We start from the raw sequence: 27,749 nt of genomic DNA on the forward strand, positions 1-27,749 counted from the left end.
TCCTTATTTCTTTGGCGACCTTCATTAAAAATGACTGGGCACGATTATTTTTTATTTTGATTTTTGTCCCTCCTACTTAAGTACTTAATATCTTCCAGTACATTCCATACAATAAACAATACATTTACACTTTCACTAAACCTCTACAGTTCACGAGATCTAAAATTGTCAAAACTTCGAAACCTATCTATTATTTTAGTGGTTTTTCTTATTTTATTAGTTCGGGTAAACCTTACAATAAGAGGTTTCTTAGCACATTGTTTACTTATCAAATTGCCTTATGACATAGGTATCAAAGTTTGAGAGCCACAATTTTACCAATTTTTTTATCAGGGTTAAGATCGGATACAAAAGGGTAGACACCGGACCTATTTCTTTGTGATACCTTATTCTCTTTCCATTAGAAGCAACTTTTTTTCACCATCCGATGTTCTCCCTTGATGGCAAATCGTTACCCTAAAAAAAAGTATGTCTCATCTTTACACAGGTACAAAACTAAAACCCTTCTATATTGAAGATTACCAAAATACAGGCCGAATCTACGGTTATTATTGAACGATTCGCTCCGTACTTCAAGAATCTGTCACGTGCTGAGATCTCGAAAAAACATTTTTCACAAGTTCTCTCAATTGGTCCCAAAATTGTCCGGCATTATCCCAACATACTTTACCCAGATTGTCATTGCGATAAGTTCTTCAATAAGGCGGCCCAAGTTTAGCACCATCGTACTACAAGTTAAATAGATTGTAGTTTAACCATAGGTATATTTATATCTACTTACAAAATTTCACAACACACCATGATCAATCCCAACTTACTGATACGGATAGGTACAGTCAAGTGTAAAAATATGGGTGTACACATCTTACTCAAAAATATGTCCCATAGTATCTTATTCCAGTGTAATAAGAGCGTAGTACCATATTTATGAGATATTTTTGCACTTGACTGTAGGACGACGACCGAAGCAGGAACATAATTTTTTTTTGGAACGTCGGGCAGCGCAGAATAAATTCCGTCTGGCTCGCGGGCGATGTCGACGGAACGGCGCGCAATGAGCGAGCGCACGAGTCTCGCATCTGTGTGCGCGCACACACACTTAGATAGCTCCGGCTCCCACCCACCGCAGCGCGACAGAAACATAGCTTCAAAAATTCGAGATTTGAAAAGTTGCTCAGCTAGGAATTGCTCTTAAGTAATTTTTTCAGTTAGCTTAGTTATTTCTGGGTGACGTGTTAGTTTTTGTCCGATGTTTTATTTAACCGAACGAGTGTTTTCATAGACTATCAATTTGAGAATAACCATCTTTGAAAATGGCATCTTGTAGAAGCCATTAAGTTGGTACATAGGTTATTTAGGTTACATTTGTGTCTATTTTTAAATCGGGATATTTTTAACGAAACGCCCATCGCACTAAAAATGTTTTGAGGCTGCGATACGAAAAAAAATAGCTTTAGTAACAGTATATAACCACCCATCGTATCTCCTCAATACAGAACTTCGTATTTTTCAGTCAACGAGTATCAAGCTTAAAGGTGATCAAGTTTTTTTATTTGTAGTATGTCTGTGATATACACACTCGTTATATTCTTACATATTATACTCAGAAGCCAGGCCAACAGTGGCCCTATATTTCGTGTAGGCCCTATCCTCGAGATCAATACTGGTGCAGCCGATCAGCTCGTCGCCCGCAGCTCCGCAGTCGAGCACCGATATCTTCAGGAGATAGTCTTCTGGCAGCGTGCAGTCGAGCTCGTACATTCTGGAAACACTATGGACGTTATAGTGGTTCCAAGTTACACTACGAAAATTTCTACTGTCTCTATTTTATTTGTATTACAATCTTTTCAACGTCTCATGTTTGTCATTTTAAAATAAGAAGGGTATGGCGGCGGCTAAGTTCTTGGGACTTACAAGGTTCCCTCTATCATTGGCCTTCATTTGATCCGAAGGGTTGAAGAGGCAACGACAATGTTTTCAATGAAAACGACAAATTCTTGGGCACCTCATAAAGTGTCCTTTATTGAGAACATTGGACAAAACCAGGTACTCGTATGTAGGATAATTTCCGCATCCAACAGAGAGCGACCGAATTAACAGGTAGTCAGTCCTCAATTGTGCCTTACTCCAAAAACTTTTGGCCTCGCACACTTAAACTGTAGAATGAACTGCCACCTGCGGTGTTTCCGGACAGTTAAGGTCTTCAAACCTTTAAGAAAAGAGCGCACTTCCATCTTAACCCTTAAATTGACAGAAACACGAAAAGGTCGTGAGTTAAACTCGCTCCTCGGCGCTCAATAGTAGCAATGATTCTGGTTAAGAAAAAAATACAAAGGTTATGTCCAGTATTTTGGACAGCTGCCGAATTAAGGGTTAAAGACGTTTTTGCAATTCATCTGGTATTCCAGGTGTCCATTGGTAACGGTAATTGCTTACCATCAGGCTATTCTTCCATTCGTTTGCTTCCTAAATCATAACAAAAAATAAATTACTTTCCAAACGTAGGTTCAGCATCCCTAGGCACGCTAGACTCCCGGTCGCTCAGTGTCTTAGAGTTACACTGTACGGCCACGTAGCACCTGGACGTGATCCCCTTGGTCACCAGACGGGAACATTTGACAGCGTATATGCGGACTAGGTACCGGGCTGGCTCGTTGTCGGGGTGATTGTCGAAGTAGCTGAAAGAATGTAGCCATAATTGACTTTAAACATACCTCTATTATATGCGTACTACACAACTCCATTGGCTTTACAGATTTAGAGATACGAAAGAGAAGCCATTACGTATATATATGAACAATTCATGAATGCGAGAAAGACAGACAATAAATATGTAAATAAAAAAGACAACTTTTGAGCATCTTGAATGCGCTAAACGTAAGAAGAGCGGATTGGAAAATACGAAAAGCTGCAAATAAGATACAAATAGAAAACGCCAATCGAGACTTAAACAATATGGTCACGTGACTTTTCGTAGCATCTGACATCCCCATAATTTTTTACTTTTCGTTTAGCGTTTGTCGGTGTACGATTGTCACATTGGCCAGGCCACCAGGTGTAGATCGTGTCATTCCCGAAGACGCGTGCCTTGACTTGTATGCGTATCATCGTGGATGACTTGAACTATATGCTGGCATCGTTACTTATTGTGCACTTATAGGTATTGTGTTTATGTTTCATGTCGAGTATTTTTCGACATACCCTTGTTCTAGATCGACGCCGCTACTGCTGACTGCCACCGTATCCGCTGGCGGTGGCCACTGGTATATCGCTACACTGGCCTGACAACAAATATTTCTTGGGTTATTATTGTTGCGAACGCAACTTTTTAAAGCTTAGTTCATATAGAATTGGCACATAATTAGCAATGCTTAAAAAATAATAATTCCATGGCGAGAAAAATTACAGTTACAGTTCAATCACCCCCAACCTTCAAAGTATAAATGGTAAAAAATATTATTATTCTAGCTTTATGCATTTTAAAGTTTTCGATCATGAAAATTGAGAAAAGGAGATTGATCGTGCACAAATACCTACTTCGAAAATTCTTATCGATCCCGGACGAAGACAGATAAGTCGCTTAAGATGCTAAAAGCTAGTATTTGTAGGGTCATAAAACATTACAAGGAGACTCTATCAGCCGACAGGTAGATACAAACTAATCGGAGGTCTGGGACAAATAACAAGATTTTAGGAAAAAAGTCCCACGGTCACCCAAACAAAATTCAGGACGGTCTAATTACGATTTATCCCAAAAATTCAAAGAAACTTCTAGAAAGATAAAGATAATTCACCTCAGAGGTGGCTATTTGAGCTATCAAGCAATAAAACAGCCAACTTGGACTGTTAAACAAATCCGACAAGCTAAAATACTAGCTCGACTATTGTACGACCCAGTATTGACAAAATTCGAAGGTTGCTTGTTGTTGGACGACAAGACGTATGTAAAACTCGATTTTAATCAACTACTCGGTTCAAAATTTATATGGCCAATAATAGAGGTAATGTAGCCGAAAAATATAAGTTCATGAAACTTGACAAGTTCGCAAAAAACCATATGATATGGCAAGGAATTTATAATTGCGGCTGTAAGACGAAAAGTTTTATAACATAGTCAACAATGAAGTCGGACCTTTATATTAAAGAGTGTTTAGAGAAATGAGTATTGCCATTTATTAGAAGTATTAGAACCCATAACGGTCCATTGAAATGTTAGCCAGTTTAGCCAGCTGCCGCTACTCAAAAAAAGTTTTGGCATGGTATGCTAATAATCAGGCCAATTACATATCCCGCGAGATGAATCCTCCGAATTGTCCCCAATTTAAATCTATCAATAACTATTGGGCAATAATGAAAAAAAAATAAACAAGACTAGTCAAATTGGCCAGGGTATCAAATCATTGCGATCTACAAGAAATCAACACGCCAAAAATGTCGACAAAAGTGTTGTGCAGAAGATGAGAGGGGGCCATTATGGAAACAGTTCATAATAATTTACATAACAGAGATTTTTTTTTAATTTATACATTATTGAAAACTAAATACAATTACTACGTAAAATTCTATATGAACTATGCTTTATTTGTATAAAATCAATATATTCCTAATGCAGTAGCTAAACGCAGCCGTCGGGCTCGGCACCATTTGGCGTGACACCAACTTCAAACATATCAGTTGCTAGCGCATATAAAGGGAATATTATACAATTGTATTATACCCTGTTTAAAGTTTTTTTTTTGTTTTACCTTTAAGTGACCACAGCGGAGTTTTTCGTCCTTGTCCGGTATTCCTGTCTTGGAGCTGTTGTAGATCTTAATGGTGCCGCACCAGTCTTTGAACTTGGTGAAGTCGGGCTGCTCCTCTAACTCTGAATCGTATATCTTGAAACATACAAACATTAGGATCGTTCTCAAAATAATGTTAACGATACACATACAGGACGCCCAAAAACGGTGTCATTTTTTTGTTTGCTTATTGTTGATAACAAAGCTATGGGTTTGTGTATCAAAGCCAAAGGAGAATAATTTGAAGATAAGGTGCATTAAGGTAACTTAGAACATAGGTTAATTTTAAATAATTAATAGGGAGCGTCCATGAACTGTAGGAGGCAGCACAGGAGACGTCAGATTTTTGGCGCGTGGCGTAAATGTGATGTTTATTGTTCCGATGTAGCCCACAAGATGGCAGAACCTACTATGCACAAGAAAACACGTGACGTGTAAATTTACATGTTTATGGTTCTGATTTAGGCCACAAGATGGCAGACCCTCCAACGCGCACGGTCCCTATAGAATCAGGCGTTACTTTGCGGAAATCCATGCTAATTAAAGCAAGAAATATTACTTTGCTAATCCGCGAGAAAATAACGTGCTAGTCAATCAGTGCTAACCCGTTATACTTACTTGCGTATTTTTACATGCAATTAATGTTCCCACCCTCCCACCGCAAAACATTAAGAGGAATTCCTAGTTGCGATTTTCCCATACAAACGCTCTCGACTGATTCCTCCCTGGATTTTTAACCTAGAGCAGTGATTTTTTCAAATAAGATCAATATCATCAATATCTGTGCCGCTATGTTTTGCTTTTTTGGATTATTTTATTTTGAAGAAAGATACAGCCCCTCGAAAATCGCAAAAACGGCTTAATTGAATTGGTTGTAAAAAAAGGCACAGTATACAAATATGACAAAAAATATCCAAAAAATCAAAACATAGCGGCATAGATTATTTCTTCCTCTTGCAGTTTCCAAAATTTCATAAAGATTGATTGCGTTTTGGAGGAGGAAACAGTCGAGAGCGAAACCTCGATTTTTGAGTTTTTTGCGTGTGAATTTCAGTCCGGGCTGCAGTTGTCCTTATCGCACGAATTGGAGGCGGAGACAGTTTCTAAATATACGTACACAGAAGGAATAGTGATGGGCATAACATCCTTATTAGGGATTGCAGAACCGGTACTGTTTTAAAGAACCAGGATTTCCCGGTACTTTCGTAACTGGTCTAATTATTTCATTATTTTAAATAAAACGACAGCATTTTGCGATTTGACCACTTTTCGTATTATAATTTAATAATCACATGTTCTTTTACTACGTATAATCACAATAAACAAGGCAATTTTTTTAGAAATATACTTAGTATTTTACATTGCTCACACTTGTGCGTCACAAGTAAAAGATAACTACTTTGATGTTTGCCACTAGATGGCAAATTTAATGCAATTACATTGACGAGGGGATTTATATACTTATAAGTATCGCAGTCGTATTGTATAATCCGCCGTATTACATTACGGCTAGCCGATATCAAAATAAGGGCCATTTTGAAATGCGGCGGTTCAACGATTAAGGTATGTTGGGTAAATACCGGATGCGGGTGAAGAACGTAGGACATTTGTTTCTCCCTAATTTGGCTTTATTTTTTAATGTTGGCAACATTGTGTAAGACGCCATTTCATTGCGCCTCGACTGCCAGTGTCCCCGCGTTGCTCAGGGAGTCGGGCTTGTGCTATGCGCAATCACAGAGAGCAAGGTAAATTTCGCGAATTTGAATTCGCCCTATAATTTATTTTGCGTATTGTGATGAAACTGTGTTTGTTTTTGTAATTGTGTTAACAGACCTAGCACTGCTGTAGACCGATATCCGATCGTGACCCATCCAGGTAAAGGTCGGAAAGAAACAATCCGATCTTTACCTATTTAAAATAGCAGTGATTGTCAAACTTTAAATTTTCTTCAATTTACCTACTGACCTACTTAATTATCACATTTATTGTTTTCTTGATCAATGATCACACTTTCGTACCATTATTTTTATCCAGTACCATCCAGTTGTATGTATATGTACACTTACTTACTGACAATGTAATTTTTTTAATTTCCGCAACCCAAAGGTTGCCTGGAAAAGATCGCTTTTTAGCGATAAGAGCGCATGTTGTTTACCTGTGCTTATGTTTCTGTTTTCTTTTGTATTGTTTTCTTTTATTGAGGTGTGCAATAAAGAGTATTTATATTGTATAGGGATGATGATACATGTTGAATTTTATTACAAAATCGAGTAAAATAGATAGCAAATGAAAATGAGCAATTTTTCGGATACGAACATACGGATGCATATGTAGATGTGCACGCATACATACATAGCTAGTTTCGGATACAAAATAGAGATAGGGCTTCGAAATTAGTTTCCTTAAAATGCTTCAAGAGGGCTCTCTTTTCCTATATATTTACTTTACTCTTTACATACGATTCTTACATTTTATATAAAAAAAAGATTATATATCAACTATATATTATATACATCATTGCAAAATTAAACCAATAAAATCGCAATTTTACTTATTTTCCATACTTCAAGATGGGCTTGCAGTGACCTTGACCTTTTTAAAGAACTATTTAGTCTTATTGATTTTTAAGTTTGATTCTTATTTTTTTGGCGACCTTCATTAAAAATGATTGGGCACGATTATTTTTAATTTTTATTTTTGTCCCTCCTACTTAAGTACTTAATATATTCCAGTATAAGTTATACATTCCTTTCAATAAACAATACATTTACACTTTCACTAAACCTGTACAGTTCACGAGAACTTAAATTGTCAAAACTTCGAAACCTATCTATTATTTTAGTGGTTTTTCTTATTTTATTACTTCGAGTAAACCTTACAATAAGAGGTTTCTCAGCACATTGTTTACTTAAATTGCCTTATGAGGTATGACATAGGTATCAAAGTTTGACATTCACAATTTTACCAATTTTTGTATTAGGGTTAAGATCGGATACAAAAATACGAAAAAAACTTTCGTTGACAACTTTTAAGTTTGTAATTATTGGTGGCTGTAATGTAATTTATATACAATGGACAAGGGCAGACACCGGATCTATTTCTTTATGATAGATTGTAGTTTAAACATATATTTATACCTACTTACAAAATTTCACAACACACCATGATCACTCCCAACTTACTGATACGGATAGGTACAGTCAAGTGTAAAAATATGGGTGTACACATCTTACTCAAAAATATGTCCCATAGCATCTTATTCCAGTGTAATAAGAGCGTAGTACCATATTTATGAGACGATTCTTTCGATACATATTTTTGCACTTGACTGTACGACGACGACCGAAGCAGGGACATCATTCTTTTTTTGCAGTTTTTACCTATATAGTAATTAATAGATACAGTATAATATAAAAATGAAAAACAATATTATGTGATTGTGATAACAACAAAAACAACTTGCGTCGGTCGGGCAGCGCAGGATAAATTCCGTCCGGCTCGCGGGCGATGTCGACGGAACGGCGCGCAATGAGCGAGCGTTCGAGTCTCGCGTCTGTGTGCGCGCACTCACACTTAGATAGCTCCCGCTCCCGCCCACCGCAGCGCGACAGAAACATAGCTTCAAAAATTCGAGATTTGAAAAGTTGCTCAGCTAGGAATTGCTCTTAATTGCATGTAAAAATACGCAACTAAGTATAACGGGTTAGCACTGATTGACTAGCACGTTATTTTCTCGCGGATTAGCAAAGTAATATTTCTTACTTTAATAGGTTAATTTTGAAAATAGCTAATATCTATTAAACCAGAAGCACTTAATATTGTGGCAAAACTTAGACTACTATAACGTTTACCCATGCATCTTCCTTCCTGTCGCTAGAGTAGAAATTTCTTTTGTTTAGTATATATATAATATGCAATTTTCAAAATTACCCAGCATTCGAGGTTATCCCCATTTACTTTAATGCACAAATCTACTTTAGTAATTTATACCTCGGCACATTAGACTAGACATTCCCTGTTTTCCAAGCCAGTTTCTTTCGTTTTCTTGTATTTTATGGAAAACTAGGTACTCAGCTTTATTACGAGTGCAACAAAGCACCTACTGCTTGAAACCTCATGGCTTGTCGCATATCTAATATCTATTTCGCTTTGTAGATCTCAGCGAGGCATATTATACTCGTATTCACCACTTTCTTAGAAATGAGACTTCATTATTGCATCAAGTACTATATCGTTGCTAACGGTGTAAGGGAGGTAGTACACGGCGACTTTTTGCAGCTATTCAGGGGCGCTTTTCGTGAACGCGCGACTTAATCGCGAAAAATTCGAACTTCAAACTGTATTCTCGGCGTTTGACACTGACACTTTCGCTAGCGCCATCGCAAACTAACTCACATAGTCTACTCGACAAGTTCAAAATTCTGAAAAATAGATATACTACTCCTAAAAATACGTGTGATACCACATTGATTTTGGAATGATGTATAGAAAATTGTATTCGAAGCGTTTTACAGCACACAAAAAAATTCAAAAGTTCTAGACAAAAAAAGGCGGATAAAAGAAGATATTCATTTTCGTCCATATCTCAAAGACAATACAAAACATCATTCCGAATCTAATGAAGTATCACACTTATTTTTAGGAGTATGTAGTATCTCTAATTGTCACCATTTTGAACTTGTCGAGAAGACTAACAATGCATTTCCCTCGTACTCGTACCTCGTACGTGGGACTAGACGCGGACTTGTGTGTCACCCTTACGTCGTTACTTTTCCACTGATTCGCACTAAACGCTACACCCAGCTTTGTCATGCGAACGGCTAAAGAGTAGAACTCACTTCCTGCAAATCTATTCCCAGTCCACTTGTACTTTTAGGGAAGCATGTTCCATCCTAGACTGCATCGGCACTTCCCATCAGGTGAGATTGTGGTCAAATGCTTACCTTTTCGTAATAAAAAAAAAACTTAACATTGCAAACGAGATGCACTGCAGTCGTTTAAGGCCACGTAAAACTCATGGTGAGGGTACTCAACTGATTTTCCTGTGTCCCTGTATCCCTGTCGTGGATAATATCGGATAACTCACCGTTATTCGATTGGTTGCCAGCTCTCTGTCACCAGACGACTTTTCCTGTAATTATTAATACAATTATTTATTTCTTTCGAATCCGTAGTTCCATATAGTGTTAGTAAGTACAAACTTAAAATGAATGAATTAATGTTAGTAATATACAACTTTAATTTGACATGAGAACACAATAACAAAGCAATATAAATACAATAAACATAAACATGCATCATTTCTTAATCTCAACATCTGTAATAACTATGGTTGATTATTTACGTTCGCTTTCATTCCAAATTTTAAATTCGTTATATTCCAGTTATTTTACATATATTTATACCAGTTTTCGATAGCAATGGTTTTTTCGTCGATAAGTTTCAACTTACTGGATTCGTTACGAACGTGTCATGCTATTTCAGTCAGTCTCAATACAATAAGTACTGAGGTTGACTGAACTAGCATGACAAATACGAACATTTCCGAGTAAAAACGATGGCAAAGGATTGTTCACTACATCTTTACCTTATTTATCTGAATTGAGATATTACATTTTAAAGAAGGTCGTGAGTTAATCTATTTTTAGTCGAGTACATTTGAGAATATTATAGTGCTTACTGAGATACTATTACTTATTCTGTGCTGAGGTATGGCACTATCCTTTTCGGCTATTTAGGGTTGTCAAAATTCAAGTCATCTTATCTGTGGTCGTGCACGCATAGGGACGACAAGTTGTGCCAACCCTATTTGCTCGGAGCAATGCCGAGCCGAATAGAGTCGAGAATGCCCGAAAGGAACATTGTCGCCCTACTCGTTGTGGGTACTTAGACAACGATATATATAATATATAAATACTTATATACATAGAAAGCACCCATGAGCCCATGACTCAGGAACAAATACTCGTTCTCATCGCACAAATGAATGCCCTTACCAGATTTGAACCCGGGACCATCGGCTTCATAGGCAGGTAGGTTAAATTTATATATATTTACAAAGGTATTTACATTTAACGAACTATAATATCTCGTCCACCAATCATCTTCCGTCTCCTTCACGACGTTATCTCTTTCTTTAGAGTAAATAGGTAGCAGCATTATCTCTTCTTCACAGGCCTTCTTGAAGAATATTTTCTTCATTTTTTCCCATTTTACTTTTGGATTTTTTTCTTCTTCGTTTTTGTAGGATTTAGGATTTTCGAAAACGGGATACGTCAAGCTTTTTTTAACAAATGTCTTGCGATTTACTGTAGACAAATCATACTAGTACATTTTAAAAACAAAATTATATACAAAATGTTTATTTAGAAAAATAAACTGGCTGTTTCATACATTTTGGTTGTCTGTCCTTGATATTTTCTATGGGAGAGTAATCATTTTTTTCGTGATTCGGGGGTTGGTTCCATAGTAAAAGTTGCTCAGTATAACCTATATATTCACCCCGTAAATTATTGCAGGTGACTAAATAAACAGCCTGTATACAGTGTGTAAATTCAATACAGGCGAATATTTAAATAATGGTTAGCATAGGACCTATAAAGGATATTGACATAAATTTTATTTAGAACTACAATGAAAATATTAACCATACCTATAAAATACTTGCGCATGCAATGTAAATCAAAAATAGTACAAGTTACAAACTTTTGAAGCAACTGTTTATCCATGTTAGTCCATTTAGTGTAAGGCCTGAGTGGACGCTCGAAGCGGAGCATTCGGCGGGGCGAGCAGCGTGCCGTCGGGCTCACAAGTGATTTGAGCAGCGTGCACTAAGGCCGCTCCTATACGTTTGCATTTGTTTAATATGCTCGCCGCACGCCGGCACGCCCCGCCCCGCTCGAGCCCAACTCGAGCGTCCACTCAGGCCTTACACTAAGGAGTTAATATAAATATCTCAATCACCTTGCACAAAGAAATTATTCACTACAGGCTTCAGGAACAGTTTTTCATCCCTCTCACTCTTGGATAGGAAGGTGAGAAGGTATTTCTGCGGGTTTTTCACGTTCGAACCAACGAACAGGGTCCGTCCGAAGGTGGTTGTGTCAAATAATTTGATGGTTAACTGGGATCCGTTGGTCAAGTTACCTTGGAATGTCTGAAAGAATATAACGAGTAATAATACAGAGTGTAATACAGAGGTAGGATGAGGTAGGGGAGGTAGAAAATACATACCCTAAATTCGCTGTAGTACAAAACTTCGCTTTAACTAGCATTAAGTCAATTCAACTAAGTAATCTATTTACATTTAAAATTGTAAATAAGTTTCATAATAAAGCCAAAGTTGGGTGGCGAAGGTAGGTTGTTATAGATTTTTTTTTACTTTTAAACTATGTTTACGTAGTTTTTTTTTGATAAATAAAAAAAACATTTAATTCGAGACAATTTATAGTCAATAAGGGTCGTAATAGATGATTTTCCTTTATGCACTGAAGCATAAAAGGCAACTTTATACCGTTTACACGAGACATAAACAATGACGACCGGTCTGACCCAGTGGGTGAGTTCGACTAAGATCGGACATCGGGTAAGATCGTATGATTCAAATTTCCGTCTATTGTGGGGTTCTTTTTTAATGCCGGCAAGGTGATGCGATGCGCCATTTTGTTCCGCACCCCTCTTCAGTCCGCACTTGTTGCTCTGATAAACCTGTTTTTATATTGCATCCGGATATACCCTTCGCTAGTTTTTTTGGAATAACTGGCAAGCTTGAGCATTATTTGTTTCTTTTACAAATTGAATGTTATTTTCATTAAATTCGTGACAAATCTGTATATTTGGAACTTTGACACGATGCCTGTAGGCCGAGATCCAGTCTTACTCAAAGTAGTAAAAGATCGGATGCAAATCATTCGGATACTCAAACTTTATACGTGTCACCACGATGGTTGATTAAATTTCTCTTACAGACGTATATAGTGATGTTTTTTTACATAGCCGTAAATTTAAATGAGTAGGTTTAAGTGCTATGAAACGATTTTTACATTACATATGGTGCTACTTTACCGTACTAGTGCGATAATTAGAACATTACGTAACAAATTCGAAAATTTAAAGGGCCATATGTACTGTAAAACGTTGTACGATACATATTCTTACACCATCAGGCAAAAAAATAATGCTGTCAATTTATTTTGTTTCCTATATTTAAACAGTCATTAAACGCTCACTATGACGTCTAGAAAGATAATAAAATTCAATCATATAGAGCATTTCATTAATATCAATTCTGTACTTGAATCATGTCCGTACCCTATCCACAATCTGAGAAAAAAAAATCCAACATCATCTCAACCCACCTAAAAACGTCCGAAACTTTGCCGAACTCACCTTACTGGGTACGGACCCTGCTTATGAAGCGGAAGAAAGCTTGTGTTGTAGTTACTGAGACAATGATATAATGAGTAACTACAACACAAGCTTTCTTGGCTTACCGTGGGACTTAGTCAATTTGTGTAAGAGTCCCTATAATATATATTCATTTATTATTTACTGTTACTTTACGAGCATGAGAAGTGAAATATCATTTTTAAAAGATACAAATCAGTTCATCCGTCACAAACTTGCTTTTGTTTACACCAGGAAATTCTAAAAAGGTAAATTATAACCTAGCATGCACAGTGCGGAAAACGACACGAAATATAATTATTTGATTTATCCTAATGCACATATATGGCCGTGGGTTATTTATACTCTAATTATAAATTTCTATGGTATGTTGTTTTGCATTGTATCAAAAGTTAAGTCATTTGGGATTTTACAGCGACACAGCAAACATTAAAATAATTGATTAATAAAATAATATGCCGTAACATAGACTTTCTAAAGAAACATATGTGAAGTGATATTTATTAACATACATAAACAAAATTCCAACTAAAAATAACTATTATATGTGAATGTGTTCTGTTATCGAAAAAAGACGAGATAGAAAGTCAGGAAAACATGGAAGGTCCAGGAGAATCTAAATTCGGGACGCTTTTGACAGGTGATACGACAACGCTAGCAAACAAGACACCGGTCCATCAAGCAGCCTACACCTGCACTCTCACCCTGTATGCCCTCACTTTAGTATTATCTACGATTAGTCTTATATTTGGAACTATTTCTTGGATTGTACTATCAAAATGGAGGAAATTCGACCACTACGTGTTCTTAAGCCTCATCTTCGCTAGTGCGATCAATATGATAGGCTTCAATTTGTGTGCCCATTATAAGTTCTCCCCAATCGTTATTGTGCTACTATTATTAGTACCAAGAATTATAATGACCCATTGGTTATTTGTTACAATATCCATGTTTTACTTAGACATCGTCAAAGTTAACAATAATGAAGTTAGCAGGAAATATTTGAAAGCTAATATATTTTGTTGGATATTACCCTTCGTTGAAGTAATAATTGTATATGCAATAGAGTATTACTTTGAGATAAAACTTGTTCTCAGTTTTAATTATGGAGTTAACATTTTATTACTGGTAATAACTTTTGTTTTATATTTATCAGTGTTTCACTCAATAGTTAAAATCACGTTGGCCCAAAGTGGGACTTGGAGGTATTTTGTTGAACAGATGTTGATAGTTTGTGGCTTTAGTGTGCCTTCGGGCCTTTCAACTATGTTTCCCATACTGGTGCTGGAAGTGTTGCACGTTAATATGGTGTTGTATAACCTAGGTCTTATTGTTTGTTTATTAACCATCACTGTGGGCAACATAGGGTTCCTATGCTTAAGACGACATAGGGAGTTGTGGGCTGAATACAGACGTAGACGAGAAACTATTAAAGATGTTTATAAAAATACGTATATGTCGGTTTCTACTACAAAAGTTTAACTTATATTATTTTCCATGACTACATATATTATTAAATCAATTTAAATAGACTAATTATTCATTAAAAATACAATAAATGTATTTAAATATACATATATGAATGTCCTAGTACTAAAGTAGCTATTGCATAATTACCATGGTAAAAATCACATTAGCATAAATTTGACATAAATAGTTATTATCTTATCTTATTTAAATCACTTAAATTCTGTTAGACACTGTAGAGTGTAGAAAGACTTCCTTACTATTGAGTGAGTATTTGAATAAGATTTATTCTTGTTTGCCGTCATTTATTGGAAACTTATAACGCGCAAATGTTATTGAATAAAACTATTAGCAGTTGATAACGACTAATTCAAAGGAAATACAAAAGTTATATAAGAATATAATTGTATACAAATTTATGTAAATCTAAATTACGTATATGTATATATATGTAATAAATCTGCAGGTATGTTTAAAAGAATTTTGATATTTTGTGATCCGTAAATAAAATGATGATGATGACGTAATTTAGTTAGCCAGTGTGGCAATCGTTGATAGAAAAATCCAATAAAAATGCGTGTATATATACATTAAAATACAAATCTATGTGATAAGATAACCCTTGTTTTTTTTGTTGTCTCCACACTGTCCACTTTATGATATGGCCATACAAGCCGTAGACCAATAGACTACGTCGGAAATAGATGCTTCAACCTCACTGTCCAAGGCCCTAGATCACGCGGCCGCGGTAGGCCTAAGAAGCGCTGGCTGGATGTCGTGACAGCGGACATGGAAGAAAACAATCTCATATCTGAGGATGCCGAAGACCGGGCAAAGTGGAGAAGATTAAGTAGGAAAGCGGACCCTGGCGCTAGGCCGGGAAAACGCTAGGTTGAAGAAGACACTGTCCACTTTACTTCCCAATGGCTTCACTTTTTTGCTAAAATGATAGATCGGTTAGACAAATTAGGGCAATCGAACTAACATTTCGCGTCGACGCCGCGAATTAAGGAGATTTCTGACAGAACTTCAAATTGGCGAAGCCGTGTCGAGGTAACTTTATTGTTTTTTGCTCATTTATGTTGTTTATAAAGTAATATTATGTAGTCAACTTTACTGCCGGCAGATAATAAAAAAATAATATTGAAACGCGTTTAATTAGTCAACACCCGGCAATCAATCGAAGCTATAATTTGGCAAGCCATTTCTGTCTGTAGAAAATACGGCTAATTTAAAAAATGTACGAGCGAAGGATTGTGGTTCCATATAGCATTGCCTGCCTGTGCGCCTTTCTCTACTGACAAAGTGGGTTTTCCGAACTATATTTGTAAAGTCCAGCTGTCACTTTACTAAAAGCAACTATCCAACAACGTTATGCTCTACGAAAACACTTTTGAAATTGGCGAAATTGTCAGTTTGTTACCTGTGAAATCCTTGCATTGGGGAAGTTGCAGTTGGACTTGCATTGGCTGATTATTGCAGACTTTATGGTGATGTCCTCCAGTTCCAGGGTCACCAAGGGCTTGTTCGTGATGCCCACTTCTCGAAGACCCCAAAAGTATACGTCGATTCTAAAGAATATATCATGGTAACTTAACAGTTTACACATCTACGATCAATAAGTTTTGGTAAAGATACCTTAAGTAATTTTTGGTATAATTATGGCATAATTCTACCAAACCTAATTATAGTATAAGTATATAATTTTGGTATAATTCTTAGTAAACAATAAATAAATAAATAAATACCTTTCATATGTGTGTGAATAATCGTAGGTTCAAATCTGGGTTAGTGATGTATAAAGCAGAAAAAAACGTTTTCGATAAAATGCTATAATGTGGCTAAAGATTTCGCTCTTACTAAACTTGTCTGTATTGGTGTGTGTGAGACGCACGATAACTAAATAACATTATTCAAAAATCATTCTGATGTCAGTGTACGTTTTGGCCTAATAAAGCAATATTAAAAGTAATAATAACTTACTTACTTACTTACTTAGACGACCGGTTTGGCCTAGTGGGTAGTGACCCTGCCTACGAAGCTGATGGTCCCAGATTCAAATCCTGGCAAGGGCATTTGTTCGTGTGATGAGCATGGATGTTTGTTCCTGAGTCATGGGTGTTTTCTATGTAAGTATTAAAGTATTTATAAATATTTACATATTATATATATCGTTGTCTAAGTACCTTCAACACAAGTCATATTGAGCTTACTGTGGGACTTAGTCAATTTGTGTGATAATGTCCTAGAATATTTATTAACTTGTAACTCATATTGGCAGGCAATATATGCAGAGGAAGCGGTTCCGGCACGTCAGAGGTCAACGCAGTCCGGAGAACTTGGTCACTGGAGCGCTGCAGCAGCTCTTGGGTTCTGTTGATCCATGCCTTGCTTAGCACATTTTCGTTGGTCTATAAGATAAGATACAATAAGGTTACGATATTCTAGTAGAAATGCATATCAGAAAACTATCATGGTGTGTATAGAGGATAATTTCATAATAAAGAATTCCAAATCCCTGTTGTGTACGAAGATCTTAGACTGATATGACCTAAAACCTTTTCGCCGCCATGTCAATGAAGTAATAAAGTGTCATCAGGGCATTTTCGAAAAACTATCAAATTTGGGTTATAACTATTCAGAATCACGAGCTTCTAGCGTAAAGGCCTCGTTCAAAAGATCACATCACAGACCCTCCAACTAGATAGGAGGACAATGCAGGCCCACCTTGGAGCAGGGAGGCAGCAAATCTGGCTGCTTAGAGGAGATTAGAAGAGGCGTATGCCCAACATTAGGCGTATACTTAAAAAGGATTTAAAAAGGAAAAAGTGTCCAAATAACGTTCACTTATGTGACGCAATTTTTCATACATTTTGTATGGAAAAATTAGGGAAAAGTTTTTCTTTGTTTTAATCAATAATTCTGAGTCGAAATAACCTAAGAGTTGTTAGTTTATCGAAAAAAGTAAATGGTACAATTCTTTCTATAAGTTACAACCCTTATCAACGCCAAGCAACAAATTGCACGAAAACACGCCTGACCATCGCCTCGACTTGATATGAAGTCATGGCATGTGGCGTGTGGGGCACTAAATGCACTGACTAAATACCAGTCAATGGCGGCAAAAAAGGTTAAGAAATGATCACCTGACTACTTACACTACCATACAATATGTTTGACCCAACTACAAAAAACACAGATATTATAAAATACTCTTTAATTCATTTCACCATACTCGCTCATAATGTGGAACTTATAGAAACGCTTTTAGGCTCATAATCCTAGAGAGTAAACCCACGCAGTTTTTTAATTAAAATTATCAAACTTATGTTGACACTTTTTTTTTAATTGTACTTTTACTGTTTTAACTTTTGTTTTTTTTCCGCACAGTATGTTGAAAAACGTCGTAGGTATGAAACACGTGTTCTTTGGTCATTACACATATCGGCTTTCTAATTGCACAATATCGCCTCGCGTGTAATAAAATAACGAACTTAGCACACTTGTATATCATAATGTACTATTATTTATTTACTTGCAAAAGTTGCGCAGACATCTGTATTTTGCCCACGTCTTCTGTTCCCAAATGAAGATCGAGCCAGTCCAGCGCAGGCGGGGACTCTAAATCTTGGGCTATCAGAAACACGGGCGTTATTGTGACGCGACCGAGCAGATCGATTTTACCCTGGGAAAACACATAAGACTTAAACGGAGGCATATGATAGAGGATCTTAACACCTGTTACTGTGTCCCCCATATGTAAGTATGTTCAGCGAAAACTATTGATTTCCGACAAATCATCATTTTGAGTTCTCGCTGAACTATGCTAAATTTGGTTTTGTAACTTGATTATTTCTGAAATAATTAATGTAAGTCGAATATACACTAATAAAGTAATTAAGATACCAGAATTTACGTAAGGAGTCAGATTCAACTGGAAACTATTATCAATACAGAATAAGATAAGTGTATCGATTTAAATTACGATAATATCTCAGAAACCATAATGTTCACTGAGCACAGATGACGGTAGCTAATAATGTACAAGTATGTCTATCATTGGTCTATGGAAACAGCACAGCTAACCTCTCGTCTGTGATATGATAATGATAAGGACCCTGACCAAATGAATAGTAAATTTTTTGCGGTCTCTAAAACGATTTTTTTCTGTTCTATGCGGCACCACCGTGGTTTGAATACACGATTTTTGACCACTACTCACATACGAAAAGTTAAGTTTTTTTGGACCATTGTTGGGAGGTTTTGGAATGTATTTGGGTATATAGTTTTACGACCTTTTGCGTGGCATCCCAGTGATGTGTATGACTGGGATGCCACGCAAAAGGTAATCGACGAGTATCTCGGGTGGGCTAGCTTCCAGGCGTTGGAGAGACACGTTAGCGCTGTTCGATATACGGAACACCTTACATACAGTGAAGTGTTCCGGGAAGGTGGTATTGTATATTGTTATACAAATCGAGTTGTAGATAAAGGGGTTCGGGTGTTACCTTTTGCGTGGTATCCCAGTGATACACCTCGACCAGTATCTCAGGTGGACTAGTCTCCAGGCGTTGGGGAGACACGTAAGCACTGCACGATATACGGAGCACCTCACTCCACACCGGTAACGCGGTATTTTGACATATCTGTTATACAAATCAAGCTATGGGAAAATCTTATTATTCCATAAATTACGACGGCTGCTAAAAGACACGCCAATCATTTAGTAAAAAAACTGAGTGTATAGTACGGATTTCAGACTTTTGTATTGCTTTAGTGTCATTAACAAAAAATTGACACCTAGCATATTGTAGGTAATTGTACCTACTTATACGAACAGACAGAGGTGCTTACCGAGTTGTATGTTTTTATAAACGCACGGCATAGAGACAATAATACATACAGCATGTACAGTCAACCAATTTGATTCCTAGGCCACTATAGAACCATGCCATAATGACTTCTACGACAGTGCTTATTGAGAGATTTTTATTTTTTTTTTATTTTTATTTATTCAGGATTACAACAGCTTATAATAATTACATGTGCAATTTTAAATTGTAAGTGTATAAAGCCAATTACAGTAATCCACAAGGTCAAATCTTGATATAAGTAAATAGTTAAGAAGGTAGTTACAGAATAGTAGGTATACATTAGTGAACATGATTGAGCACTTACTGAGACACAATTAGCTAAACAAATATATAAAAAGAACCTTTTTTTTTTTACTCTGATTAATTATTGAATTGAATATTGAGGTAGGCAATACATTATAAAACAATATTTCAATATTATGTGTAAGCTAGGTCTAGAACCAGTACGGATATTTATGTCTACATATATATAGGAGTGTGTGTGTGTGTGTGTGTGTGTGTGTGTGTGTGTGTATGTAATTACATAATTTTAATTAGTTATATAATAAGTTGATTAAGATACCATGAGTAGAAACGCTCATTTATACCATAGCAAGTTACCGATACAATGCATTCTACTGATTACCCCGGCTAGTAGCTGATACAACCTTTATTATTTTAGATTTGAATAAGTGTTTGGATCCGAGAAACAAATCGATATCTTTGAACTTACTATTGTAAATTTTTGAGATGCGTGCAAAGACAGAGTTTTTACCATATTTGGTAGAATGGTAAGGTATGTTTAATAATGCTGTATGTCTTGTGCGACGTAAGGGTGTTCGTAGGGAAATGAAGTTAAGAATTTCAGAACAATCCAAACGTCCACGAATGATATCAAAAAGTAACCCCATATCCAGCAGGAGACGTCGATCCTCCAGCGAAAGTAAACCATAAGCTTTACATTTCTCCTTATACGAAGTATGCATAGCAATTTTCATACATTTGTAGTTCATATGTTTAACAAACTTTCTTTGTATGCGTTCAATGCGATCTTTATATATAGAGTAACATGGAGACCAAATAGGACTGGCATATTCAAGTATACTGCGAACATAAGCATTAAATACAACTTGTAACGTAAGTGGAGATCTAAAAGGACTACATGTGCGGATAACAAAGCCAAGATTACGGTAAGCTTTAGTCACAATTGTGTCTGTGGCTTGAAAATAACATTTTGCTATCGAAGTAAACTCCTAAATCACGAACTAAATACACCCTTTCTATTTGTACATTATTAAAATGATATGAGAATTCGATAGGGTTTTTTTTTCTGGTAAAACTTATTGTTTGGCATTTCTCGATACTAATATTTATTCTATTTGCAGTGTAATAATCCAATAGGCTATACAAGTCGTTTTGTAAAAGTTTGCAATCATCGACTGACCGCACGCGTAGGAAAATCTTTTTATCATCCGCGTATAACAGATGTTTAGAGTGTTTTATTACTTGGCCTATGTCATAAATGTAGGCGTTGTAGAAAAGAGGGCCCAAGTGCGACCCTTGGGGCACCCCAGAGGGAATAGAAATATAGTTAGACCTGAATCCACCTACAACAACAGCTTGGGAACGATTACTTAGGTAAGAACTTACCCAACGAAGAAGGTCGCCGTGGATCCCTAGGTTATTTAACTTGTGGAGGAGGATGTCGTGATCTACACGATCAAATGCTTTTTCAAAATCCGTGTAGACCACGTCAACCTGACCGCCATTTTCCATTTCGGAAAGAACGAAATTGGAGAACAGAGCAAGATTGGTAACGGTAGAACGACCACGAAGAAAACCATGCTGAGAATCGGGGATACCGCGTTTTATAACGGGGCAAATTATATCGAAGATTAACTTTTCAAAGAGTTTACTAATAGAATTAAGAATCGATATAGGTCGGTAGTTAGTGATTAAAGATTTCGACCCTTTTTTATGAACGGGAACATTATGCGTGTCAAGTATCTAGTAGTTAAAGCGACAAGGTTCTATAGTGGCCCAGGATTCTAATTGGTTGACTGTACGTCGACATCTACATATATAGCACAGCACGATATACGTACACCTCACTCCGAAACCGAATCGGGAAGGCGGTATTTTGACATACATATCTACAGGGTGATTCATGAGACGTGAGCTGGACTAAGACTACACAATCAGTAAATGTTAATGAATCGTTGACCATCATATTTAAGTAAAACAATCACGCTTTTTATCTGTTATTTAACTTTTTCTTAAGGACAAATTTGATTATCTACAATCATGGACACCCTAAAACAATTAATTAACAAAGATAAAACCTCTTTAACCGTTATGACAGCACTTTGATTATGAAGAAAATAAAATGTCACACTTGAGTGAGATACGATTTTATAAAAGTAACCACACTCCGATGACATTCAATTTGTCACTTATTATGGATAAAACAAAGAGGGTGACCATAAATATCGTAAATAAAATAAAACTCTTTTTTTTGAACAGTAAAAATTAAATTAACGTTAATCTCACAAATACTGGTACGAAACAGTTGCTAATAATATACCGAATATGCAGGCTTGATCCCGCTCACGTCTCCTGAATCATCCTGTATACAGGGTGATTAAGACGTGAGCAGGACCAAGCCTACACAATCAGTAAATGTTAATGAATCGTTCACCGACATTCTTAAGTAAAACAATCACGCTTTTTTCTGTTATTTAACTTTTTTAAAGGACAATTTTGATTATCGACAATCATGGACACCCTACAACACTTAATTAACAAAGATAAAAGTTCTTTAACCGTTATGACGTCGCTTACTCGCTTTGGTAAATACTTACTGCTGAATTGGCACCTGTTCTCTTTGAAACAGAAGTTATTCCGCTTTCATCGCAAGTGAAGAACCTGGGGCTAACAATCGACAATGGGCTCACGTGGGAACCTCAGGTGTCCGACGTCAGTCGTAGAGTAATTAACACGTTAAGAGCACTCTATCATTTTAAAAAAATTCTCCCGGTCAGCACAAAAACTCTCCTCGTCCAAGCTCTTGTTCTGCCTGTCCTTGGTTATGCTGATGTTTGTTACACTAATCTCACTTAAGATTTCTTGAATAAATTTGACCGGCTCCTTAATAGCTGCATTTGGTTCGTGTTCGGACTTCGTAAATATGACCATATCTCCTCTTTCCGTAGAAAACTTAATTGGCTCCCTATTCGAGAGCGTAGGTCCCTTCGTATTCTACAGGGTGGCAAATAAGAATTTTGTTTTTAAATTTTAACTGTATTAAGTTCAAAAATTATTACTTAAGTATTGTTTTAAAAATATATTCTTCAGGGTTGGCAAATTCATGCGAAACATAATGTCTGACATATGTCCACCTCTAACAGCAGGCAAATGTAAGCCCTTATCATCCCAATGTTCAGCATTTATTCGCACATTTTTGGCATTATCTTAGTACATTTGTGTCGAATAGTCGGTTTTAACTGTTTAAATTTCATCAGCTCGTTAGCATAGACACGTAATTTTAGATAGCCCCACAGAAATAAGGCAAGAGCTGCAACATTTGGGGTATTTGGGTGCCAATCACTGTCACTTTTTTCAAAATTAATCGAGCAAACAACGTGTTTTAAACAACAGAAACATTTGAGATAAAATTGCTTGCTGCTAGAGGTAGACATTTGGCAGAAATTATCTTCCGTATACAACTGTCAACCCTGAATAATATATTTATGAATTTTTTTTTTATAAAATTTCCACTTCTTGTAATTAAAATTTAAAAACAAAGTGTATCATTCTTATTTGTCCACCCTTCATCTATTGTGCAATAAAGATAAAATAAATAAATATGACAGCATTTTGATTATGAAGAAAATAAAATGTCACACTTGAGTGAGATACGATTTATCAAAAATAATCAGACTCCGATGACATTCAATTTGTCACTTGTTATGGATAAAACAAAGAGGGTGACCATAAATGTCGACAAAAAAATAAAAATATAATTTGAACAGAAAACAATAATTTAACGTTAATCTCACAAACACTGGTATGAAACAGTTTCTATAACTTACTGAATACGCAGGCTTGATCCTGCTCACGTCTCCTGAATCATTTTGTATACAAATCCAGCTACAGTGGTCAGTGATTAAATTATTGACCACTTTCAATATACCTCAGTGGACCTACATATTGATTAATCAAAGCTCTTAGTGCGATATTATGTGTTTATATTGCATTACATACTTCAAAAACATAATATACAGGGTATTTATTTAGTCACCTGCAATAATTTACGGGGTGAATATACACGGCAATCCTTAATAACCCGAAAGATTTAAACCAACGATTTTAGAGCCTAATTAGAGTATATAAAGTTATGTAACGTATAGTCCAAAAACCTAAAATTTAAGAGATATTAATTATTTAAATCAAACCACAAATCAGAAAATCTCAATTGTAACACACCCTAAAGGCGTGACGCACTAACCGCATGGTTGTTGGGCTGTTTTACTTAATTAAGTTTGGTATCTATCCTACAAAAAGGTTTCACTAACGGAAATTTTGGTTCGAGATAAAAGGACTTTCAACTAAAACAGCGTAGTGCTTTAAATAAATATGATAATTATCTTTATTTTACACACTTTAGTCACAAGTAGCTTTCCTTGTTTCTCTTATCGCTAAGACTAGGCTCAACCGCGAGAGTGCAAACTATTTACCTTTTTATGATATCTGGCTGATAGTTTGAAATTTATGTTACTAAAATGAAATTACTGATTGTCACGCAAGATAAAATCACGTTGAAAATTTAATTAACTTTAATTAATAATATTCGCCATGCCGCATGATCCTCCGGCTCATTTAGCGGATATTTACTTTGTGTACGGATTTTGCAATGGCAACTTGCTCCAAGCGGTCGCCGAATATCAAAGAAGATACCCAGAACGTCGTATACCTCACCATTCGACTTTTGCAGATATCCACAGGCAGTTTCGGGAAAAAGGGCTTGGAAATACAGGTATTGAGCGATAAATCTAGATTTACAGACAGAGAATCGAATAATGAATTTGATTACAGAAGATCCAACGTTATGGTCAAGAGATGTAGCACAAATGTTGACTACGTTAATTTTAGACTTGTATCAAAGCTTAGGAAAAGGTACGGTCTGCATCCTTTTCAGTACAGAAAAGTATAAGAATTAATAAATAATGATAGGCTAGCTAGAGATGCCTTTTGCCAAAAGATGAACCAGAAATTAGTGCAAGATCCCGTATTTCTGAACAAAATATTATGGTCAGATGAGTCGTTGTTTACGAAAGAGAGAGTAATGAATTCCCATAATCTACATATGTGGCTTGAGGGAAAATTCATACTAGCACAAATTTTCCGTAAACTTCTGGGCTGGTATTACTGGCAACAAATTAATATGTCCCGTCATATTCCCAAATAAACTAAATTTAAAGACCTTTTTTTTAAATAATGAACTAAGTAAATGACTTGCTAGACGATGTCGATTTAGAGACCTGAAGAACTATGTGGTTCCAGCACGATGGATGCCCGGCCCACTTCAGCCTAGCAGTTCGTAATTGGCTTAACGAACAATACCCTGACAGGTGGATTGGCCGTGTAAGCAACGTCCTAGCTTGGCCCGCCCGGTCACCCGACTTATCCTCGTTGGATTTCTTTCTATGGGGAACTCTGAAAGATAAGGTGTACGCAACACTCGTGAACTCTAGAGAAGAATTATTAATAAGAATTCAAACGGCTTCTGAAGAAATAAAAAAAACACTTTTGTAAACCTAAATAATGAAATCCGCTTAAGATTAAATCTTTACGCTGAAAACGGTGGTACACACTTTAAAAACCTAAAACCTAATTAATAAAAATGCGTAATTGTTTAACATAGTTGTTTATTTTATTTTACTCAGTATAAATCAACACATCGATAAATACTGACTAGCATGATCGATATTCATAATCATTCCTTCCTTTGAAGCTATGGCATGAGGTGAAAAGTAGAACAATAAGAGGTATGATTTCTTTCCGATTTAATTATGATTAATGGTTTTGGTTACGTCAGTTAAAGCAAAAGATATCAACCCAAAGTTTCAACAATAATAACCGCACTGTAATGTTGTAGTAACTAATATAATGATAACGTTTGGATACAATTTGTGGTTTCCTGTGGTGCCAATAAATTGAAATAAGTAATATTAACGTAAACATCATGCTAGACGTGACACTTCTTGTCATGGAAGACAAGTCACTGCATTCGACGTGCATCGTATGATATCGGAGTGATTCGTTAAATGACATGCTTGTTCCTTGTTACTCAACTGAGATAAATTAAACTAGCTTACTCTCTGAAGTTAAGGTTTGTTTATAAAGAAGCGATTAATTATTATGATTTAATTTGTACTGAAATAGTAGTTTAATTAAGACACGTAATTGGACCCATGTTGATATAGCATTATTTACTCGTACTGTAGTCAAAAATATGTGGTTTAAATCTTTCGTAAATTATTGCAGGTAACTAAATAAAAAAACCTGTAGGTATAGGATGGATAAAAGTTGACAGCCAAACCTGCGTATCTTTGACGTTGTTCATAAAGTGGATTCTCACGAAGGGCGACAGACCGCTGAGATCGCTTGAACCGGACAGCTTCGCGCGATAGACGTTCACGCAACATTCGAGGAACTGCAAACCAACGAACAAGTATTAGTATTTCACATAATAGGCTAGATGTCTGACTAAATTGACGTTTTTAGGGTTCCGTAGTCTTCTAGGAACCCTTATATTTTCTCCATGTCCATCTGTCTGTCCAAGGCTAGTTAACCCAATTCAGTTCATCTTGATCATTAATATATGCCAAAAACGGACTTAATTTGCAAATAACTCGGTGTCAAATAAAATTACTAGCCCTCAGACGCGTTAGCTCCATTATATACGCCCACTCTCGCTAGTGGTAATCTATTCAATTAATCAGGTGCGCTTTAATTACCGAAACGGTGCCCTCATATGCCATTATATGCACAAGCTAAGGCTACGTGTGTTACACTAGATTGACTGCCGTAGCCTTACCACGACTGCCTTAGCACCTTAGTAGTGTCAAACTAACATATTCGCTAACGTCTGCGTAACTTAAAGCCCGACCAGAAATATTGGTCTGGTCTGGCTCGATATTGGTCTGGTCTGTCATTGCCTTTTAGTTCGTGTAGCTACCGTTGGCGCTTGTTGCGTATGCAGCTGTAATGTTTAGCCAAGGTATGGTTGGACCGGACCGATACATTGTTATGTTTACGATGCTTGATATATAAATAATCTTTACTTAATTTAGTCTTTATTTTTCAATTTGTTCACTCTATATTATTTTATGTCTTTTTCCTTCTTGTCTGTTACCTTTCGTGATTTTTCTCACTTGATGGTCACATTCTTTCTTGAAGATCAGCGCTGAAAGCCACCAGCAACAAGCTGAGATGAGGCCATTTCGTGGCACTTTATACTTTCTTTGTTTTTGTTATATCATGTAATTTAATGTGTCTTGTTTGTGTTTACTAATAAAAAAAATTTAATGAGCGGTGATGGTCGAGTGGATCTGACGTCCGACATTCAATCCGGAGGTCGCGGGTTCAAATTCTGCATCGTACCAATTAATTTTTTGGAACTTATGTACGGAATATCATTTGATATTTAACACTAGCTTTTGGATGAAGCATCAGCAACATCCGCAAATTAATTAAAAGGTGTATGTGAAGTCTCTAACCCGCATTAAGCCAGCGTGGGGACTATAGCCCAAACCCTCTCGCGCATGAGAGGAGGCCTGTGCCCAGCAGTGTGACGTATATAGGCTGAATCATTTTTTTTTTTTGCACCTCCTAATTAGTTAAATTATGGGTTTCATTTCTTCACTACTAAAAGGTTGTCTGGAAGTGATCGCTCTGTAGCTGACAGCTAAACTGTGGAATGAACTGTCGCCTGCGGTATTTCCGGACCGATACGACTTTCAAACCTTCAAGAAAAGAGCGTACTCCCATCTTAAAGGCCGGCAACGCACTTACAACCCCTCTGGTGTTGCAGGTGTCCATGGGCGGCGGTAATCGCTTACCATCAGGTGATCCGTCTGCTCGTTTGTCTCCTCTACCATAAAAAAAAGGCTATGTGTGTTTCCATGTAAATTTATCCTGAGGTTGTGCAATAAAGAGGATTCCTATTGTATTGGGT

General features: G+C 36.5%; 1 protein-coding gene across 1 annotated transcript in view; it reads right to left on the reverse strand.

Annotated features, from left to right (window-relative positions):
- LOC133529408 (otoferlin-like) overlaps window positions 1-27,749 on the reverse strand; it is a 50,312-nt gene that overhangs the window by 8,489 nt on the left and 14,074 nt on the right. The window contains exons 10-21 of the mRNA XM_061867120.1: window positions 26,112-26,225; window positions 19,090-19,303; window positions 18,193-18,425; window positions 16,920-17,068; window positions 16,081-16,228; window positions 11,748-11,940; window positions 10,680-11,092; window positions 9,871-9,915; window positions 4,746-4,880; window positions 3,202-3,281; window positions 2,493-2,678; window positions 1,595-1,762 (exon numbers count right to left, since the gene is read on the reverse strand). Coding sequence (XP_061723104.1) covers window positions 1,595-1,762; window positions 2,493-2,678; window positions 3,202-3,281; window positions 4,746-4,880; window positions 9,871-9,915; window positions 10,680-11,092; window positions 11,748-11,940; window positions 16,081-16,228; window positions 16,920-17,068; window positions 18,193-18,425; window positions 19,090-19,303; window positions 26,112-26,225 — 2,078 coding nt within the window. The remainder of the gene's footprint in view (window positions 1-1,594; window positions 1,763-2,492; window positions 2,679-3,201; window positions 3,282-4,745; window positions 4,881-9,870; window positions 9,916-10,679; window positions 11,093-11,747; window positions 11,941-16,080; window positions 16,229-16,919; window positions 17,069-18,192; window positions 18,426-19,089; window positions 19,304-26,111; window positions 26,226-27,749) is intronic.

Source organism: Cydia pomonella, chromosome 1, assembly GCF_033807575.1.
Source record: "Cydia pomonella isolate Wapato2018A chromosome 1, ilCydPomo1, whole genome shotgun sequence".
Lineage (NCBI taxonomy): Eukaryota > Metazoa > Arthropoda > Insecta > Lepidoptera > Tortricidae > Cydia > Cydia pomonella.